Source organism: Amblyraja radiata, chromosome 15 (genome assembly GCF_010909765.2).
Source record: "Amblyraja radiata isolate CabotCenter1 chromosome 15, sAmbRad1.1.pri, whole genome shotgun sequence".
Classification (NCBI taxonomy): Eukaryota; Metazoa; Chordata; class Chondrichthyes; order Rajiformes; family Rajidae; genus Amblyraja; species Amblyraja radiata.
The window spans coordinates 40,824,368-40,846,630 of record NC_045970.1 but is presented as its reverse complement, the minus strand read 5'-3'; the positions used below and the strand labels follow the sequence as shown (position 1 = coordinate 40,846,630).

The following is a 22,263-nucleotide window of genomic DNA, read 5'->3' as shown; positions in this document are numbered from 1 at the left end:
GTTGTGGGGGGGGGGGGGTGAGGGCAGTGGGTTGTGGGGGAGGGTGGGTATAGGGAAAGGGGCGAGGAGAAGGGGTGGGGTGGGGAAAGGGCAGTAGGGGGGGAAGGAGGTGTGGGGGGGGGGGGGAGTGGGTGTGGGGAGGGGGGGGGAGAGGGTTTGATACTTGGTGTCAAGGCTAATCAAGCACGGCCGTGGAACCTCAGACTGTCATGGCCCAGCAAGCTGCCCTTCGGCCCATCGGTCCCGCGCTAGCACTCCAACACACACTCACCTTGTTCGCCTCTCACCGAATCTGCAAGGAGTGGAACCAGGAGTTAGTTCCATCTGACGGCCCATTCATGCCCCACGGCCCATACCCCTCAACCCCCCCCCCCCCCCCCCCCATGGCCCATACCCCATTCACCAGCCTCAGGCTCCATTCCCAACCCCCATATCCCACCCAACCCTCACCCCTCCAATATCACTCCCCACCCCTCACACATCCCTCGATGCCCCATCCCACATTCCACCCCACTCACCTCAACACCACATCCCACCCACTAACTATCCCTCTCCATGCCTCACCCCCTCACCTCCCCCACCCCTTGCTCATCCCACACCTCTCCCTCTCTATATCCCCTCACTCTTTACACCTTCCCCCATTTCTCACCCCTCTCCCTCTCATCACCCCCCTCCCTATCTCCCTCCCTCCCACACCCCTCTCCCTCTCCCAATCCATCCTTCCTTCCCCCCCGCCACCCATCCCCACCTCCCCCCAGCTCGGCAGGCCTTGCTCCCCAGCTGACCTCGGTATTCCTGGGTCTGTAGTTTGGCGGTGATCTTGTCCCAGAGGTTGCGTTCGATGTCGGTTGTGGAGGAGGCGGTTTCACCGAGGCGAGAGCCAGACTCCTCCGAAAGCAGGCCGACCCTCCCCTGCCGCTTGGCGAAGGAGGGGGTGCCCTCCAGCGCATTGACCCGTTCGCTCAGCTTCCTCACCTGGTCAGCTGCACGGGTGGGGCAGAGGGTCAGTCACAGCGGCCACACACACTCACCCCCACACACACCCCCTCCCCCACACTGCTGGGACCCCCCAGACTGGAACTCCCAGACTACCACATCCCCCCCCCCCCCCCATCCACCCTGCCAGGTCCCCCCACCCCCGGGACCCCCGGGACCCCCGGGCCAGCAGGTCGTCTACCCCACCCACATCTCCCCACCCCCCCCATCCTCTGCCTCCCTTCCCCACCATCATTCACCTCCCCCTTCACACCCCCCAAAACTGCCCTTCCCCCACCCCTGTCGTCCCACCACCCCGTTTCCATACATTTCCTCGTCCTCACCCAATCCCGTTCCGTCCTGTGTTCCCCTCCCCACCCTTCCCACCAACCTCGTTTCCACTGATTTACTCCTCCCCACCCATCCCCCCATTTCCCTCCACTGTCACCAGCCCATTCCCCCTCCCCGTTTCTCCCCTCCCATTCCGCGTTTCCCCATCCCATTGCCCCCACCACCCTCTTATCTCCCCCCCATAATCGTCCTCCTCACCCACCCCCATTTTGCCCACCCCCCCACCATCTCCTCCAGCATTCCCCCCCTCCCCGTTCCCCCATCCTATTCCTCCCACCATCCTCCTGGTTCCTGCCCTATCCCCCCCCCCCCCCCCCCCCCCTTCACTGACCCACAGCGATGAGACCGAAGAGCAGTCCGAGCAGCAACAGGCTGGCCAGCAGCAGAGCCAGCAGCCACTTCCACCACGAGCAGCGGCAGCAGGAGCACCAGGAGGGCAGACAGTGCCCCCCTTCATCGTCACTCCCGCCCCCAGCCCACGCCTTGTCCCGACCGATCTCTGTCAACAGGGGGAGAGAACATCAGAGAACAGCAGCAGGACCCCTGTCCCATCCCCACCCCAATTCCCCACCCCAATTCCCCACCCACCCTTCACCTCAATCCACGTCCCCACCCTCACCCCACCCACCCCCCCACCCACCCCACCTTCACCCTCATCCAACCACACCCATATTCCCACCCACCCTTCACCTCAATCCACGCCCCCACCCTCACCCCACCACCCCCACCTTCACCCCCACCCTCCTCCCCACCCCCACCCTCACCTACCCCCCACCCCACCCCACCTTCACCCCCACCCTCATACGACCCCCACCCACCCTTCACCTCAATCCACGTCCCCACCACCTCACCCCCACCCTCACCCCACCCCCACCCGACCCCCACCCTCACCTGACCCCCACCCTCACCTCCACCACCACCCTTACCCGACATCCATCCTCACCCCCACCTGTCCCTTCCCCTCCAGATCTCTGCCAATGGGGATTGTAACCCTCCCCCCTCCCCTGGCAAGCTGTCCCATCGGCACGGGTCACAGGTCACAGGCCGGTCTGTTCACTCACCAGCGTACGCGGTCTTGTCGTTTGTCGCCATCGTCAAATGTCCTGGGGACACAGGAGCAGAAATCATGGAGTCACCATGGAGCGGCCAAAATATGGGAGCACTGGGACAGTGGGAGAGGGAGGGAGAGAAGCCAGTGGGAGGGATGGAGAGAGGCCGCTGGCAGAGGGGGAGTAAGGCCAGTGAGGGCGAAGGAGAGAGGCTAGTGGGAGAGGGAGAGGGCAGAGGCAGAGAAGCCAGTGAAAGAGGGGGAGAGAAGGGGGCCAGTGGGTGAGGGAGGGGGGAGGTCACCGAGAAAAGGTCAAAGAGTGAATGGCAGATAGAAGGTTAGGAGGAATGTGGGAGATTGTCAGAAAGAGAGGGAGAGGGGTGGAGAGCTGCCAGAAGAGGTGGTTGAGGCTGGGACAATAACAACATTTAAAGGACACTTGGACAGGTACATGGATAGGAAAGGTTCAGAGGTATGTGGCCATACACAGGCAAATGGGACAAGTGTAGATGGGGCATCTTGGTTGAGTCGGGCTGAAGGGCCTATTTCTGTGCTGTGTGACTCGGGGAGAGTGACAAACATGGAGAGGTGGAGAGAAGGGAAGGAGCGGGGAAAGGGCAGACAGAAGGAGAGATGCAAGGAAGGTCACAAAGAAACGGACAGGTGGAGAAAGGAAGAGACAGAGGGAACAGTAAATGTGGAGAATGAAGGACGGAGTGCGTATGGCAGTGGAAGAGGAAAAGGATTGGCAAGAAAATATAGAAAAATAGGTGTAGTAGGCCCTCGAGCCAGCGCCGTCCTTGAATATGATCATGGCTGATCATCTCAAATCAGTAGCCCGTTCCTGCTTTTTCCCCCCATATCCCTTGATTCCTTCAGCCCCAAGAGCTGCTCTCTCTTGAAAAGGGAAAGAGGCGTTGCAGAGTGGCGAGAGAAGGGTCACAATTCTGGCAGCATAGACCTCTGCCGCACGTAAGTTGGGCATTACAGAGGGGAATGTTCAAATCGGAGCCTTCTCCGTTGTTCCCGCCGCTCCCCGGACAGAGCGGGCGTACTCGCCGGCCTCAGCCTCCCCAACAATTCTTACCGCGTGACTGGGCTGTGATGTCGGCCCCCGACCTAGTGGACAACAGCTGTTCCTTCTTCAGACTTTCGTCCACCTCCGAAGCTGCAAGACACACGCTGGCATCAAACCCCTGGAAGCTGTGCCGGAGCTGCCTATGACTGGACCCAACATTTTTAAAAACCTCTAAGGGTGGCACAGTGATGTGATCTCACTGAAACTCGAGGTTTTGAGGAGAATGATAGGATGGGATCTGGAGAACGGGAGACACAGGTCCACAATCAGGGTCACCTATTTCAGACAAAGATCAGGAATATCCCCCCATCCAGGATTGAAAGCCTCTGGACTTCACTTGCGAGAGAGTGGCGCATGCCACATGGCACATCTCCAAGGCTGTGAGCAATATTGTGTGGGTTTGGGGAGAATGGGGTGGGGAAGTGGGGATGAGGGTGGGATGGGATGAATGATGTCCATGTGAATGATGGGGCAGGATGGAGAGGCCGAGTGGTCTCCTCCTGTGCTCCACTGACTTACGGATTGACGCATGCATCCCCAAATGTCCGCCAACTCTTCCTTGTTCACACTGCCTGTGGTTCCAGGGTAATGTCGTCGGGGCTCCAGCCCCTGCTCTTTGCCTCCCCCTCCACTGCCCCTGCCGACACCCCATCTCCCTCCCCGTCCCTCCCGCTCCACCCCTGTCTCCCCCGTTACCGGAGAAGCCGCCGGGCACGGTGGTGAAGAGCTTGCCGCTGTCCTTGGCCATGATGAGGAGCTGGGCCTCACGGGTGGACGGAGCCTTCTCCTTGTCCAGCAGCACAAAGCGGTAATCCTTGTCCAGCATCCCGTCTGTGCCCAGGGCCACTGCTGGGGGCAGGAGGATACGGCGACTCACTGTCTTGCTCATGCTGGGGGAGGGGTGGGGATGGTGGGGGAGGGGTAGGGGAGAGGGGTGCGGGTGACAAGGGTGGGGGAGGGATGCGGGTGGTGGGGGAGGGATGCAGGTGATGAGGGAGGGGTGGGGTGGTGGGGGAGGGGTGGGGGAGAGGTGGGGTTGAGGGGCGAGGGGGTGCAGGTGGTGAGGGAGGGGTGGGGGTTGGTGGGGGCGGGCGGGGCTGGTGGTGGTGGGGGAGGGGTGGGGGGGAGAGGTGGGGGTGAGGGGTGAGGGTTGGTGGGGGCGGGGCTGGTGGTGGTGGGGGAGGGGTGGGGGTGGTGGGGGCGGGGCTGGTGGTGGTGGGGGATGGGTGGTGGGGGATGGGTGGTGGGGGATGGGTGGGGGTGTTGATGAGGCGGTCACTGACCTGTGGAGCTGTTGCCGCTGGTGACCATGGTCGAGTTTGACACCTGGTTCTTCTGTACGCCCAGAACTGAGGCAGGGCAGGGGGGGCAACGGGCAGAACGGCAGCAGTCAGAGACAGGAATTCACTGCAGCTCATTTACCGACTCTACCTGAGGTACAGTCCCTGAAGGCGTGACTACCTTTGATTGGACTTTACTGCTTTTATCTTGCACTAAACATCATTCACGTTATTCTCTATATAATATATCTGTACGCTGTGGATGGCTCGATTGTAACCATGTATTGTCTTTCCACTGACTGGATAGCACGCAACAGAAGCTTTTCACTGTGACAAGTGACAATAAACAAAACTGAACTCAAACAACTCAACTCCTTGACAGTGTGTCTCTACATGGGGTACAGTCCCTGAAGGTGTGACTCTACCCAGCGTACCCAGAGAGGTTGTGACTCCCTGTGGTATTTTTCCTGAGGTTTTCTACAGAATCACCAAACTATTCAGACATTAAATTACAAATATCTATGTTACAAATAACACTACCCTCTCCAACACCACCCGGGTGTGGACATTTCTCCGGTGAAGGGGCGAGCATCTGGTTTGGGCAAAACCCTCTTCCGCCTGGCGCCGTGATGGCCAGCTTGGCCAGGCCTAGAAGCAACTCAACCAGGCCATCTTCAGCCATGCCAACTCCCTTGATCCCATCACCAATCCTTCGGACTCGTACAGCAGAGCCACTCCACCCCCTACGGACCCTAGGTGGAGTGGCGGCTCTCCTTGCCCTGCCGGACCCTGGCTACAAGGCACACTCTACTGGTCCCTTGAGTGGGGCACAGCGGGTTGGAGGGTGTCACTACCACATGGCACCTGTTGGGTCTGTACCCTGTCAGCAAGGTCCGACCGTCCGGCAGTCAGGCACAGTGCCCGGTTACCAGTTAAACCCGCTGGTTAGCGGGCGATGGGAAGGGTAGCTGGCCAGTACTCACCCTGGGTGTGTGTGCCCATTGTCTGTGCCATTCCAGCGAGCGGGTTGGAGTTGGTCACAAGGTTGTTCGGCAGCCCTTGCACTGTGGGAGAGAGAGGGAGACAGAGGCGGAGTCAGTCAGGGTGACAATTCTCTCCCCACCCCGTGCACATGTAGAATACAGAACAGCACAGCACAAGAACACAAGAGGATAAACTAATATATCCTCTGCCTGCACATAATTCATATCCTCCCATTCCCTACATATCCATGCGCCTATCTAAAAGCCTCTTAAACACCACTATTGTACCTGCCTCCACCACCATCCCTGGCAGTGCATTCCTGGCCCCCACCACCCTCCGTATATAAAACATGACTCGCTCATCTCCTTTAAACGTTGCCCCTCTCACTTTGAAGCTATGACCTCTGGTGCTGGACATTTCCACCCTGGGAAAAAGATTCTGACTGCCTACCCTATCCGCACCTCTCATAATGTTGTACCTCGATCAGGTCTGTCCAATGTCAGCCAACGGCCAAGGCAATAAATGGATTGCACTCTGACATCATGAACTTTGGGGGAACCTGCCTGGCAGAAGTGCATGCAATGCAATGCAATGTAATGCAATGCAATGTAATGCAACGGTGGGAGACTGCGGCCACAACTGACTGATGGGGAGAGGACAGGGTGGACAGATTGGTAAGTCTGCAGAGGACACCAAACCTTGTGAAGTCGTGGGCAGTGAGGAAGGCTGCCAAAGTACGCAGCGGGATTTTGAGCAGCTGTAGAAATGGTGGATAAATGGCAGATGGAGGTGAATATAGGTGTTGCACTTTGGGAGGTTCAATATAAGAGGGACAGTTTTCTCTGAGTTGCCTATGAGTAAAATGCCACAATTCCTCAGCTGCCCTGCCCTTTGATCATCAGGGATCCACTTGGACCTTGGCTTTCAGTGTTTTCAATTTAATTTAAAGAGATTCAGCATGGATACAGGCCTGTCAGCCCACCAAGTCCATGCCGCCCATCGATCTAGTTCTATGTTATCCCACTTTCTCATCCACTCCCTACACACTCTTTACAAAAGCCAATTAACCTACAAACCCACACATCCATAGAATGTGGGAGGAAACTGGAGCACCCAGAAGGTCTAGGACCAAAAGGCACAGCCTTGGAATAAAAGGATGTACCTTTAGAAAGGAAATGAGGAGGAATTTCTTTAATCAGAGGGTAGTGAATCTGTGGAATTCATCCCCTTAGACAGCTGTGAATGTCAATTTATTGGGTATTCATTGGGAAGAAGGGTCCCGGCCCAAAACATCGTCTGTGCATTTATGGTGCCTGACTTACTGAGTTCCTCCTGAACTTTGTGTTTTGCTCAAGATTCTAGCATTTGCATTTCCTTGTGACTCCCTGATTATATGCTAAATAACCTCAAACTTCGTTGGATCGCGCACCCTGACCCCTGCAGCCTGCCCCCCTTTATTTAACCCTCCCTGCGCCGGGTGCAGTTGCCGCCCTGCCCGGAGCAGGACGCGGACTGTGCGCGGGTGCACCCGGGTTGTGGCTCGGTGTTCCGGCAGCGACTGACCGGTTGCGGTGGTCATCCCCACGCTTGCTGCCGACGGGCTCGCTGCTTTGTTCTTGTGGACGTTGTGAGCTGCGGATGGAGAGAGGGGAGTCAGTGAGATTGAAACACAGCCCCTGAATCCCACGCGCACCCACGGCTGAGACATCCTCTGGGAGACGGTCTCTGCGTCCCGGCACGGGGAGTGGGGAGTAGGGACGGGACACGGGGAACTGGGTGCGCTCGATTGTAATCATGTATTGTCTTTCCGCTGACCGGATAGCACACCAGCCACAGATAACTCACCAGTCACAGATGTGGATCCAGTTGTGCCGTACATCTGCATGCCCGTGTTGGACAAGTTGTTGCGATACTCCCGCAGTCCCACGCTGCAGCTGCCTGGCGGCACTGTGGATGTCCAGTTATAGGTGGGCAGGGCAGAGTCCACGAGAGCGGTGTCGTATCGGCCTGACACTGGCGGGGAGCAGAGGGAGAGGGGTTACTAGTGCTGACGTGAAGGCAGAGGGAGGAGTAGCATCAGAGGGGCAGGAGGAGGAGAATGCAGGCAGGAGGAGGCTATTCAGCCCATCAAGGCTGGCGTGCCATGCTCCCTGAGTTCGTGGAATGTTCCCTGAGGTTGATGGTCCTCCCTGAGGCTGAGAGACGCTCCTCGAGGTTGAGGGACGCTTCCTGAGGTTTAGGGACGCTCCCTGGGGTTGAGGGACGCTCCCTGGGGTTGAGGGACGCTCCCTGGTTGGGGGCTGCTCCCTGAGGTTGAGAGACGTTCCCTGGGGTTGAAGGACGCTCCCTGGGGTTGAGGGACGCTCGCTGAGGTTAAGAGATGCTCCCTGAGGTTGAGAGACGCTCCCTGGGGTTGAGGGACGCTCCCTGGGGTTGAGGGACGCTCCATGGGGTTGAGGGACGCTCCCTGGGGTTGAGGGACGCTCCCTGGGGTTGAGGGACGCTCCCTGGTTGGGGGCTGCTCCCTGAGGTTGAGAGACGTTCCCTGGGGTTGAAGGACGCTCCCTGGGGTTGAGGGACGCTCACTGAGGTTAAGAGATGCTCCCTGAGGTTGAGAGACGCTCCCTGGGGTTGAGGGACGCTCCCTGGGATTGAGGGACGCTCCCTGGGGTTGAGGGACGCTCCCTGGGGTTGAGGGACGCTCCCTGGGGTTGAGGGACGCTCCCTGGGGTTGAGGGACGCTCCCTGGGGTTGAGAGACGCTCCCTGGTTGGGGGCTGCTCCCTGAGGTTGAGAGACGTTCCCTGGGGTTGAGAGATGCTCGCTGAGGTTGAGAGATGCTCCCTGGTTGAAGGATGCTCCCTGAGGTTGGGGGGGGGGACGCTCACTTACCTGACTGGGAGTTTGCAGTCACGATCTTCGTCTCCACCACGGCCTTCTTGGGGTAGGGCAGGGTGTTGGGAGCCGAGCGCGGAGGGCTGGTGCTGGCGGAGCGGCTCCCCTTCAGCAACCGCTTCACGTCCTCCAGCTCTGTCCCTGAGCAGAGCAGGGGAAGGAGAATCAATGCAGGTAGACAGCGGCGAAGAAGGTGCACAGTACGCTTGCCGTCATCGGTCGGGCCATTGAGTTTAAGAGTTAGGAAGTCTCGTTGTAGCTTTATAGGACTTTGAATTTGAATTATGCAACCTTCCATGCCGTTCTGGTTGCCCCTTTAGAGAAAGGCTTTGGCGAGGGTGCAGAGCAATGTCACCAGAATGATGCCCAGATTAGGAGGCATTAGCTACAGGGATAGGTTGGACAGACAGATTGTTTTCTCTGGAATGCCTGTGGTTACAGGAAGACCTAGTAGAAGTGTATACAATTGTGAGAGGCATGGACAGGGTAGATAGTCAGAACCATTTTGCCCGGGTGAAAATGTCAAAGCCCTGTCTCACTGTACGAGGTAATTCAAGAGTTCTCCCGCGTATTCCCCTGATTCGAACTCAGAGAATGTCCGTAGCGGGTTCGTGGATGTCTCGTAGCGGCTCGTACGAGTAAAAAGTAACATTTTTTTTCATCACGAGTATTTTTTTTACTCGTGGAGATTTTTTTTGCTGGGATGAAAAAACGTCACGAGTTTACCGCATGTCCCGAGTACCTACCGTTAGCATTACGAGCCGCTACGAGACACCCACGAACTCCTACGGGTCAGGGGAATACTCGGGAGAACTCTTGATTTACCTCATGCAGTGGGAGGGCGTAGCTTTAAGGTGAGAGGGGCAAAGTTTAAAGGAGATGTGAGAGGCAAGATTCAGATACAGAGGGTGGTGGGTGCCTGCAACTTGCCGCCAGGGGTGGTGGTGGAGGTAGATACGATAGTGGTGTTTAAGAGACTTTTGGATAGGTACGTGGATAGATAGATAGATAGAATTTATTTGCCACACAACCAGGGTCGGTGGAATTTGGGTTGTCAGCAGCGATACAATAATAAAGAACACACAACCACAATAAAAATGTAACACAAACATCCACCACATGCATGGGAATTGAGGGATATGCATCACGTTCAGGCAGAGGAGATTAGTTTAACTTGGCATCATGCTGGGCACAGACATTGTGGGCCGAAGGGCCTGTTCATGTTCAGATACAGGGGAATCATTGAGTGTAACACCAGAGGTGTGGAAGCCAGAGATGGTGTGAACATCGGGATCTGAGGACACCTCTGTGTCCACTGGGTCCACAGGAGGAAGAGGCCACTGTGCTCCCATCACCCAGAAGGGGAACATCTTCCCCAGGATCGCACCTGCCACGGGACCTCACCTCACAATGCAACCCCTCTCCCAACATCCCGTCCAACCTGCTTGAACAGCTCCTTCACACTTCCCTTTCATCCATCTTTCCGATCCCTTCACTCACCCTCCCGCCTTCCCCCTTCCCAGTGCTCTCCCCCACTATCCCCCTCTCCTCTACTTTGCCTCTCTCCTGCACTCTCCCCCTCCCTGCACACTCCTCCACTCTCCCCCTTACTCTCCCATCCCCTCACTCTCGTCCACTCTCCCCACTGCATTCTCCCCCTCCCTGCACTCTCCTCCATTCTCCCCTCACTCTCATTCCTACTCTCTGTAACTCTCTCTCCACCCTCCGTCTCCTATGTCTGTGGTCAGTCAGAGGAGTCTCCCCCCCCCCCTCCCAGGGGTCAGTCGGGGGTCATTGCCTCTCCCCAGGGGTCAGTCGGGGTCATCGCCCCTCCCCGGGGGTCAGTCGGGGTCATTGCCCCTCCCCAGGGGTCAGTCGGGCGGGCGGGCAGTGAGGTGCCAGTTGGTCACTTACAGCGTCCATTGGGTGAAGCGCTCTGCAGCCGGGCTCGGATCGCGCTCTCTGCAACACAAAGGCTCCCATCAGACGGCGACTCAGGACGGAGGGGGGTGTCGGGGGAAGACCCCCGGCCCAGTCGAGAGACCCCCCCTCATCCCGCCCCCGAACAGTGCAACGCGGAACCCCGCAGCGCGCTGGGTCAAGACTGATCGATGCGCAGACCACGGTTGGTGGGACACCCTCAGACCAGGGCAGGGCGCTGACAGTCTGTGCTGGAGAAGGGGGGGGGGGAGTCACCAGACAACCGTGGGTCAGGGATGGGGTTCCCCAGACAGCCGGGGTTCAGGGATGGGGTCACCAGACAGCCGGGGGCCAGGGTCGAAGGGCTGGGGGTCTGTGGGATGGCAGAGGGGAAGGCAGAGTGCAGAACCCCAGGGCCAGCACGATCCCACGACAGTATCCAAGGGGGCTCCCGTTGCTCCTTCACCAGCCAGCCCCTGCAACACCCTCCCACCTCCCTCCATCCAGTCGGAAGCAGCACTCCCCTGCACTGGAAGAGTGCTGTCTGTATCAAGAGAGAGTTATATTTAGCTCTTAGGGCTAAACAATCGAGGGATATTGGGGAAAAAGCAGGAACGGGGTACTGATTTTAGATGACCAGCCATGATCGTATTGAATGGCGGTGCTGGCTCAAAGGGCCGAACGACCTATTCCTGCACCTCTTTTCTATGACATACACGGGGGTGTCTGCAGTGATGGCATGTGCTGGGCTTCAAGCCGACAGGCGAGGGAATTGACCAGATGTCAGTGGAGGGGGGGAGGGGGGGGGGGGGGGGGTTGGGACCGGCGGTACACCAGCGATGCAACCTCGCGGCCTCAACCCCTCGCTGCGGTCAACTGCACCGCGCCCTGCGGGCATTCAGCACTGAGCGATAAGCTTGGCAAGGCCATTCCCTGATGGTGATACTGTACCTCGACCCTGACTCCTCCCTCTCGTGTTTGAGCTGCCTGAGAAAATAAAACCAACAAGACATTGTTGGTCAGTATCCACAATAAACCACAGTATGCAGTGCTACAGATGCACTCCCTATATACCATCCCATCACACACTGCCCCCGCGGGGTCAGACAGAGGGAAGCTGGGGGTACATTTCGTGACAGGGTGTAAATTTCGCCCCCCCAGGGGGCAAATGTGTTGATTCTGGATTTGTACATGTTTTTTCTCATTGACTGACTGTGTTTGCTTCTGGTATACCGGTATTTGTTCATCATTAGTTGTTTACAAAATAAGTGAAATAACATTGTAATGTGCTATGAAAGTTGCCAGGGATAAACCGGACGAAAAAGGTTGGGAATCCCTGCTCTACGCCATCTCATCACACACTCCTTTTTTCTTTTAAACAAAAATAATTTAAATCAATTATTGTAGAATAATATATATACAATACAAAACAATACCAAACAAACCCATCACCATAACATAAAATCACCCATTTGTCTAAACAACTATTCTTAAATGTTACACTCTTAATTCAGGAGGCATTCCACCCCCCCCCCCCCCCAATTGAGGCCAATTCTCTGGTTGCTTTCAAGAGAGACTTAGATAGAGCTCTTAAAGATAGCAAAGTCAAGAGATATGGGGAGAAGGCAGGAACGGGCTACTGATTGTGGATGATCAGCCATGATCACATTGAATGGTGGCGCTGGCTCGAAGGGCCGAATGGCCTACTCCTGCACCTATTGTCTATTGGGTCAGACACAGAGTGAAGCACCCTCTACACCATCCCATCACACACTCCTGGGACATGGACAGCACATTGGATGTAGAGTACATCTCTGCACGAGTGACAGGGTGTGTGCTGAGAGATGTTTCCCCCAGTGGGGGGGGGGGGGATACATGGAACCAGAGGTATTGTTTCAGAGCGAGGAGTTACCCCTTCACAGATGGAGAGATCCCCACTCTCAGAGGTGCTGAACCTTTGGGATTCTCCCCGTGCCCGTAGTGTTGTGGTGGGATCGCTGATGGGAGATGGGGCTGAGGATCGATGTATGGGGCTGAAGAGAGTGGGGAGCAGGCATCAACTCCAGGGCCAGTGCCCGGTGGCCAGCCTTGCTGAGGCCTCCTGCCTCTGGAGCGGGCGGGGGTCTCTCCCAGGGACGCTGGCACGAGCCCCGTGTGGGAGGGTGGGCTGAGGGGGAGGTCAGTCTCAGGTGGTGCGGATAACATTGAGGCCTAGACGTCCTTACTGATTTCTTTCCGGGAAAGTTCAGGCGAAGAATTCCCACTGGAGCTCCCTGTAAAAAAACATTCCGTTCAGTAAAGAGTTCATAGTCTTGGAGATACTCCCAACCCTCCAACCTCTCTCCCTCTTCCCTCTTTCTCTACATCTCTACCTCACTCTCTCATTCCCTTTTTCACTCTCTCTCCCTCTCTCTCTCTCTCTCGCTCTCTCTCTCACTCACTTTCCACACTCTCCCTCCCCATCGCCCCATCCCTCTCTCTGTATCTTCTCTCTCCCTCCCATCCTCTACCTCTCCTTCTGCTCTCCCTATCTGTCTCTCTCCCCCATCTCTCTCTCCGCCATCTCTCTCTCGCCATCACTCTCTCCCCATCACTCTCTCTCCCCATCACTCTCTCTCCCCATCATTCCCTCTCCCCATCTCCCCCTTTTCCTCTCTCTCCCTCACCCCCATCTCTCTCTCCCAGTCTCTCCCTGCCCCCTATTCCTCTCTGATTCCATCACTCCATCTCCTTCTCTCCCTCTTCCTCTCTCATGCTCCCTGCCTCAGTCCCCACCCCTGCCCTTTATCCCTCCCCCCTTCTCCCTCCAACCCTTGACATACCCTCGTATCCGCCATTCCGGCCAACAGCAGTTTTCCGATCCAGCGTGGTGTCCGGCGAGATAGAGAATGATGAGCTGGGGAATCGAGTCTTGGAATATCCGCCGTTGGAGCCGCGTCCAGCTGTGGGAATGCCGGGTCTGGGTCAGTGCGGAGCCCCATACACCCCCCCCCCCCCCTCGTCCTCCCTCCAGCTGGTCTGGGTCTCTCCCGCTCCCTCCCGTCTCCCACTCCCGCTCCCCCCCTTCTCCCGCTCTCCCCCCTCTCCCGTTCTCCCCCTCTCACGCTCCCCCCCCAACCCGCTCTCTCCCCTCTCCTGCTCTATTCCCTCTCGCTCGCCCTCTTCTTCACTTTATCTCCTCTCTCTCCCCCCCTCTCTCTCTCTCTCTCTCTCTCTCTCTCTCTATCTCTCTCTCTCTCTCTCTCTCCCTCTCCCCTCCTCTCTAACTTCCCTCACCTCTTTCCCGCAGATCCAGTGTACTCACTTGCAATGAGGTAGCTATTGGACGATCCGATGATATCTGCCCCGTATCCCGTTGAGTGGCCAGTTCTCCGGGATGAGGAACTGGAAGAGTAGCCGGCTCCTGTGGGAATCACACGGAGGATGTCAGTGATCGTTCTCTGGGGTGGGGGGGGGGGGGGGGGGGGGGGGGGCAATCCCCTCGCAACCTGTGAGCTGCCGCCGGAACCACTGCTAGAGGATTTCCATCTATCCGGAGATACCAGGAGGAGGAAGGATCGGTCACACATTTCCCAGGCAGGGCGGTGAGGACACGGCATTTCAGGAAAGATGTGGAGGTTTCCGAGAGGATGCAGCGGGGATTTTCTGGAATGGTTCTGGGCATGAGGGACCTCAGTTGTGTGGAAGGACTGGAGACTCTGAAACTGATCTCCTTGGAAGAGAGGAGGGGTCGTGGAGAGGGCTTCGAGGATGTGTACAGGTGGGAATTGCGTAAGAATCAGGCAAGGAAATAATTCGCAGGGAAGCAGCGGAGAATGTCACTGGGTGGAACACTCCACGGTGAGCCAGGATAGACCTGATGGGCCAAATGGTCTCTTTCTCCACTGTAACAACCCCACCATTCTCTCTGTGACTGTTGCCCATGCAGACCCTGGCAGCTTCATTCACAGAGGAGTTGTGATCGCCCCAAACATCGGTGACCATGCCTTCTCCGAGCCTCTGACGGGAGAACGGTCAAACAGTTCCATAGTATGTAGCACTGTACCGCACGTCAACGGGCCCTTCGGCCCACAGTGGCCGCACCGAACACGACGTCAGGTGAACCTAATCCCTCTGCCTGCGCATAACCCGTTACCGACCCCTGCCCTGATCGGACTGGTCTGATGGCTGGAGTTGATATTCCCCCAGTACTGACCCCACCCACCCCCCCCCACCCCCAGAACCTAACGAAACCCGGCGTCCGGGCGTGGGGGTCACTCACGTGGCGGCAGAGATGTCACTTTTGTGGTCACCTGCTCGGTAAAGACTGCAACAGAAGAGAAAACAGGAGATTTTTATTACGAAGCGCCTGGATTGCGGCAGACCTGCCTACATCAATTGTTACAGAAAAAGATGCAAAGTGCTGGAGTAACTCAGCGGGTCAGGCAGCATCTCCGGAGAATGGGGTGTCAGGGATTAAGGGGGAGAAGGCAGGAGAATGGGGTTGAGAGGGAGGGATAGAACGACCATGACTGAATGCGGTGTAAGCTTGATGGGCCGAATGGCCCAATTCTGCTCCTATCACATGAATTTATGAATGTGGATAGGAGACCTTTCAAGTCGGCACCCGATTTACTCCAGCACTTTGTGACTTTTTTTTTGTAAACAAGCAGTTCCTTGTATCAACATTTACCACAGAACGTGAGTTTGATTGCTTGAAAATAACAGTATTGACAGGCCCTTCAGCCCACTGACCCCACACCAACCATCGATCATCCATTAACACGAGTTCTATACACCCCATTCCCAACACTGCTCCCCATCCCTCTCACCCTCCCACCCCCCTCATTGTCCCCCTTATTGCTCCCCCATCCCCTCTCTCATTCCCCCCACCCCTCATGCCCCCAGTCCCATGGCGTGCACTCACCATTGTCGGAGAAGCCCCCTCGGTCCACTCTCCTGCTGCGCTCACTCTCGAAGATCCCTGCAGAGACGGAGATGGCCAGAGTTAGACCCAATCCCAGCACCCTCCACTCAACACCCTGGTGACCAGGGGGCACTCCGGACCCTGCCCTCTGGCCCATAATCAGGGCGACCCTCTGCTGACCCAGTCAGGGCCCAAAATCCTAGAGTGGGTCAGGGCTACCCTCTGCCCTCTGACCCAGAGTCAGGGCTAACCTGTGCCCTCTGACCCAGATCCAGGTCTGCCCCCTGCCCCCAGCCTGGCCTAGCCAGCCCTCAGGTGAGGGATAGCTGCCAGTCGCTGTCCTGGGGTATTACAGATGGCCAGTCCAGCTTCTCCCCCCTCCCTCCCCCCCCCATCACCCCCACCCCCACCCCACCTACCGGAATCCAAATGATCGCCGTGGGTCAGTTTGTGATAATTCCCAATGACCTCCATTTCGTTAGCAGCTGTGGGGAGAGAGAGAGAGAGAGAGAGAGAGAGAGAGAGCACATCAGCCACTGGTCAGGAACAGACAGGTCCCACTGACACCCAACCCCCGAGTCTCTGAGACGCGATACACAGGGAAGCAAGGTGACACTCCCTCAGTACCGCCCAGTCTGTTCACTTTTTCCCCAATGCCTACACCCTGACAAGAGTCAAGAGTGTTTTATTGTCATGTGTCCCAGATAGAACAATGAAAGTCTTACTTGCTGCAGCACAACAGAATATGTAAACATAATACACTGTAAACAATATAATAAACGAGAGAGAAAGTTCAGTGTGTATATATGCACATACTCGCACGTACACACACACACACACACACACACACACACACACACACGCATATATATAGATAGATACACACACACAGGCGCGTATACCTACACACAAAAAATAAACATTGGTTCATTATAGTGTAAAAACACACCTCCAGATTCAGGGACAGTTTCTTCCCAACTGAATCATCCTACCACAACCAGAGAGCAGTGCTGATGTACTATCTACCACTTTGGTGACCCTCGGGCTATCCAGGACAAGACTTTGATGGCTTTACCTTGCACTAAACATTATTCCCTTATCATGTATCTACACACTGTAAATGGCTCGATTGTAATCATGCATTGTCTATCTGTTGACCGGATAGCACGCAACAAAAGTTTTTCACTGTACCTCGGTACTGTGGCAATAAATTAAACTGTAAACTATAAATATCTCTGCACCCTCGCCATGTTTCTGTACCAGAGCCGGCCATGGCTGTAAGTGGGTCAGTCAAGTGTATCAGTATTGGTTTATGCCACATGTACGTAGATACAGTGAAAAGCTTTTGTCTGCGTGCTATATCCAGTCAAATGTTACGGTACACGAGTCCGATCAAGCTATGCACAGGTACAACAGGTAGCGCAAGGAGAAGAAACAGCAGAGTGCAGAATATTGTGTTACAACATTATAGCTTTACGGTTACATAGGAAAAAGTGCGAGGTAGGTTGAAAGATCGGGACTACACCTAAACAAAGGGATAGCCCATTTAACCATGTGTGGTCAAGCCAAGGTCCTACTTAGTTTCCCCGCCGTTCACTCTGTCATAGAGCTGAACAGCAGGGAAACACGCCCTTTGTCCATGCTGACATATTGGGCCAGTCCCATTTGCCTGCATTTGGTCCATGTCCCTCTAAACCCTTCCTATTCATATATATATACATGTCTAAATGACGTTTAAAAGTCACTAGACCACGTGGGACTCGTTGCTCCAGCTTTTTGTGTCTATCTTTGGTTTAAACCAGCATCTGTTCTTCCTTCCTATCCACGTCTATATCCTCCTCTGGCAGCGCATTCCAGATATGAACTATCCTCTGAGTGAAAAAAAGTTGCCCCTGAGGTCCCTCTTAAATCTTTCCCCTCTCACCTTAGGCCGATGCTCTCCGATTTTAGAATCCTCTACCCTGGTCAAAAGACTGTGAGCGTTCACAGGTTTGGTTGATGACTTTACTAATGCGTTTGGTGACTTTAGACCTTACACTTGAGAGACGCAGCTGGAAACAGGCCCTTCGGCCCACCGTGTCCGCGTCGACCAGCGATCACCCCGTACACTAGCGCTACCCTACACATTGGGGACAATTGACAAAGCCGATTAGCCTACAAACCTGTGCATCTTTGGAGTGGGAGGAAACCGGGGAACCCGGGGGAACGGGGAGAACGTGCAAACTCCACGCAGACAGCACCCGAGCTCAGGAGCGAATCCGGGTCTGGCGCTGTACTGTCAGGCAACAGCTCTGCCGCTGCGCCGTCCAAATGGCTCCGCAATTTGGCCCAGCTACCAGTTTATGAATCTCTGCCGTGCTTTGTTACAAGCTGCGTTACATACGGCACCGACCGCAAATCTACAACACCGAATTGGATCCGATCGGGATGAAGGGAAATGTCTCCAGTGAAACTGGGTGAAGGGTGGCTGTGGTCCGGGGAGGGGAGGGGGAGAGGAGGGAAGGGGCGGGGGTATCTCAGAAGCACAGGCGGGGAGCGATGAGTGTCCGAGATTGGGACGGAGCTCGGCCCGGGTGGAAAGAGAGGGCTTCCCGTCTACACCTCTCACCCCCTCACTCTCACCCCACCACCCTTCTCCTCACCCTCACTCCCTCCCGCCTTCACACTCACCCCCTCCCGTCCTCACCCTCACCCCTCCCGTCCTAACACTCACCTCCCCCTCCCCCCCCCCCCTCCTGTCCTCACCACCCCCCTCCCCTATCGTTCTGGTTGAAGTGTCGCCCTCACCCCCAGGAGTGTGGTTGGACGCAGCCGGGGGCAACATTCATGCCCCCCCTCCTGCCCTCCACACCCCCCTCTTGTCCACCACACTCTCCCCATCTCAGGAGACTCCGCAGTTTGATCGGGGACATGTGACCGGTCCCATGAGATCCAAAATCAAAACTCGTCTGCGTTTCCGGGTCAATAAACAGACTGGTGGCGGGTCCTGGCGGCTGCTGGGTGGGTGGCATCAGGATGGGGTGGGTGAGATCAGTTTGTTGGATAGGCTGGAGCTGAGGAGGGATATTGTGGGACCGGGATAGGATGCAAATGCAAGGAACTGCGGATGCCGGAATCGTGAGAAAAACACAAAATGCTGGAGGAACTCCGCGCGTCAGGCAGAACATGGATAGGATGAGCCTTCGGGTCTGAAGAAGGGTCCCACCTTGAGACGTCGCCTATCCATGTTCTCATATCTCTTTGACGATCCTCGGACTATCCTTGATCGGACTTTGCTGGCTTTACCTTGCACTAAACGTTGTTCCCTTATCGTGTATCTATCTGGACTCCCCCAACATCGGGAACATGTTTCGGGAACATGTTTCCAGGCAAGAAACATGTTCCCGATGTTGAGGAGTCCAGAACCAGGGGCGGTAAGCGGTAAGCCATTTAGAACGGAGACGAGGAAACACACAGAGAGTTGTGAGTCTGTGGAATTCTCTGCCTCAGAGGGCAGTGGAGGCAGGTTCTCGGGATGCTTTCAAGAGAGAGCTAGATAGGGCTCTTAAAAACAGCGGAGTCAGGGGATATGGGGAGAAGGCAGGAACGGGGTACTGACTGGGGTTGATCAGCCATGATCACATTGAATGGTGGTGCTGGCTCGAAGGGCCGAATGGCCTACTCCTGCACCTATTGTCTATTCTCTGTAAATGGATCGATTGACTTTCTGCTGACTGGGTAGCTGGCAACAAAAAGCTTTTCACTGAAGCACGGTACACATGACAATAAATTATGAACTAAAACTGAGATCATGCCTGACCCGCTGAGTTACTCCAGCACTTTGTGTCTTTCTTTGGGTGGGATGGAGTTGGATAGTATGGAAACACAAGGAACAGCGGATGCTGGAATCTTGAGAAAAACACAAAGTGCTGGAGGAACTCAGCGAGTCAGGCAGCACCGGTGAATGACATGGACTGACGACATTTCATGTCTGGACCATTCTTCAGACTGATGGAACTCATCTAAACATTCCCTCCTCAGATGCTGCCTGACCTGTTGACATCCTCCAACACTTTGTGTTCTGCTGGGAATTGGACAGGGTGGGATAGACACGGAACTGCGAATGCTGGTTTACATAAAAGACACATAGTGCTGGAGTAACTCAGCTGGTCAGGCAGCGTCTCTGGGGAACATGGTTAGGTGAAGCTTCGGGTCTGAAGAAAGGTCCAGACCTCAGACGTCGCCTGTCCAAGTTCTCCAGAGATGCTACCTGACCCGCTGAGTTACTCCAGCACTTTGTGTGTGTTTTTCTCTCTCGGTGGGATAGAGTTGGATGGGATGGAATGGAACGGGAGAGGAATGGATAGGGGTGGCATCGGTTGGAATGGGATGCGCTCGGGTGTGTGATACCGGGCTGGAGCCGTGGCCGGAGCACCTACCTGCCTGCCTGCCGCGGTGTGTCGATGCGCTGCCGCTCGCTGTTTGCTCCTGAGGTGCGGCGAGAGGGGTGTGAGCGCTGAGTGCCTGCGCAGGAATGCCGCTCCCTATTCACCCTCTCTCTCCCGCAGGCTGCGCCGGTGATCTGGTGCGGGAGGCTCCTTTGTTGGGGTTAAGTCTGGCTCGCCCCGACTGACAGACCGCGCCCACGGGTACAAAGTCTGCCCCGGGGCGACAGTCGACAAACAGCCTCACCTGGCTCTCCCTCATTGCCCCGCCCGCGGCCCTGGCACCACCCTCAGAGTGGGAGGGGCGGTACTGAGGGAGCGCCGCACTTTCCAATTCACCAAACCCCCCATCTCCTCTCCTCTCTCAGTCCTGATGCAGGGTCTTGGCCTGAAATGTCCACTCCTTCCCCTCCATCGACGCTGCTCCAACCAGCGACTTCCTCCAGCAATCTTTTTATGCTCCAGATTGCATAGAAACATAGAAATTAGGTGCAGGAGGAGGCCATTCGGCCCTTCGAGCCAGCACCGCCATTCATTATGATCATGGCTGATCGCCCCCTATCAATAACCCGTGCATGCCTTCTCCCCATATCCCTTGACTCCACTAGCCCCTAGAGCTCTATCTAATTCTCTCTTAAATCCATCCAGTGATTTGGCCTCCACTGCCCTCTGTGGCAGGGAATTCCATAAATTCACAACTCTCTGGGTGAAAAAGTTTTTTCTCACCTCAGTCTTAAATGACCTCCCCTTTATTCTAAGACTGTGGCCCCTGGTTCTGGACTCACCCAACATAGGGAACATTTTTCCTGCATCTAGCTTGTCCAGTCCATTTATAATTTTATAATTATCCATCTACAACGCACAAGGCAGGAGTGTGCCTGGACCAGCGCTGCTCCACCACCCTCACCACGTTAGTGATTAGTGCGGATGTCACGGGTTATGGGGAGAATGCAAGAGAATGGGGTTAAGGTGGAGAGTTAGATCAGCCATGATTGAATGGGGGAGTAGACTTGACGGGCCGAATGGCCTAATTCTGCTCATAACCATATAACAATTACAGCACGGAAACAGGCCATCTCGGCCCTTCTAGTCCGTGCCGAACACTTAAGAGTCTCACCTAGTCCCATCTACCTGCACTCACACCATAACCCTCCATTCCTTTCCCGTCCATATACCTATCCAATTTATTTTTAAATGATAAAATCGAACCTGCCTCCACCACTTCCACTGGAAGCTCATTCCACACAGCTACCACTCTCTGAGTAAAGAAGTTCCCCCTGAACTTTTGTCCCTTAATTCTCATATCACATATGAACTTATGAACTGGACAGACATCACCCAGGACAAGGTACACAAAATGCTGGAGTAACTCAGCGGGTCAGGCAGCTTCTCTGGATAGAAGGAATCCGTGACGTTTCAGGTCGAGACCCTTCTTCAGACTCAACCCGAAACATCACCCATTCCTTCTCTCCAGAGATGCTGCCTGTCCCGCTGAGTTGCTCCAACATTATGTGTCTATCTCCGGTGCAAACCAGCATCTGCAGGTCTTCCTACACATCTCACCCAGGACCAAGCAGGACAATGCATATGCAGCACAGCAAGCCCTCTACGCCCCCTCCTTTCCCCACTCCTGCACATCTTCTTCTTCTTGCCTATGGCGTGCCCAGCCTAACACAACATTGCATCTATTTGTTTGTGCACGTCGGGTTGATTGCATTAATCAAAACAGGATGGACCACGTGAAGGTTGCAATCTCCCACCCCACCCCTGCACAGTGTCACCGTACAAGATGCATTGCCGTGCTTTACAGTGGCTACGCTGCATGCAGCATCTCCCAACCCCTACCTCAGCGCAGGGCCACAGGAAGCTGCCACAACCTGCATCTTCCCTCCAAGTCACACTGCATTCTGACTTGGAAACCCATATGTCACTCAGTCTGAATTCAGGAACTCACTCCACAGCAGCACAGCAAGTGCACTTATAGAGTCACTTCTCCGTGGATTGTCACCTTGTCGTGGAGCTTGTGTGGTCCTGAGATCCTGAGAGCGATGCCGTCTGGAGCGATGCTCCTGGTAGGGTCATCCCGGCGGTAAGGTCGAGGGGGAGGATTCTGACAAAGAGCAATCCAACCAAGACCTCAACGGTGGAACAGGCGGAGGAAGATGGCTGATCTTAGTGGAGCGTCACAACCGCTGGGAATGCGGATGAAGGCTGCAGCAGAAAAGGGTCCCCGGTCGTCTTGGACTCCATGCCACCGGATCCTGACCCAGATCTGTCAAGGGCCATGTGGTAGCTGTCTGTGCACCAGTCTCCCCACGTACAGGCGTCCTCCAACCCTGGAGACACCCATGGTCAGCCATCACCGAGGTGGGCCTAAGAGAGAGTCATTGAGATGTACGTACA

General features: G+C 55.7%; 1 protein-coding gene across 1 annotated transcript; it reads right to left on the bottom strand.

Moving 5' to 3' along the window:
• Positions 1-119: 119 nt before the first annotated feature.
• Positions 120-20,159, bottom strand: col17a1 (collagen type XVII alpha 1 chain). The gene is made up of 20 exons (XM_033034201.1): positions 19,855-20,159; positions 15,856-15,921; positions 15,437-15,493; positions 14,792-14,836; positions 13,835-13,933; positions 13,353-13,472; positions 12,756-12,803; positions 11,482-11,517; positions 10,525-10,572; positions 8,608-8,751; positions 7,562-7,729; positions 7,280-7,348; positions 5,716-5,796; positions 4,736-4,801; positions 4,149-4,301; positions 3,462-3,542; positions 2,388-2,429; positions 1,658-1,825; positions 786-983; positions 120-292 (listed from the first exon to the last, which is right to left on the bottom strand). Exons 2-20 carry the CDS (start codon positions 15,908-15,910, stop codon positions 249-251), a joined length of 1,722 nt encoding a protein of 573 aa, XP_032890092.1. The 5' UTR covers positions 15,911-15,921; positions 19,855-20,159; the 3' UTR covers positions 120-248.
• Positions 20,160-22,263: the final 2,104 nt, after the last annotated feature.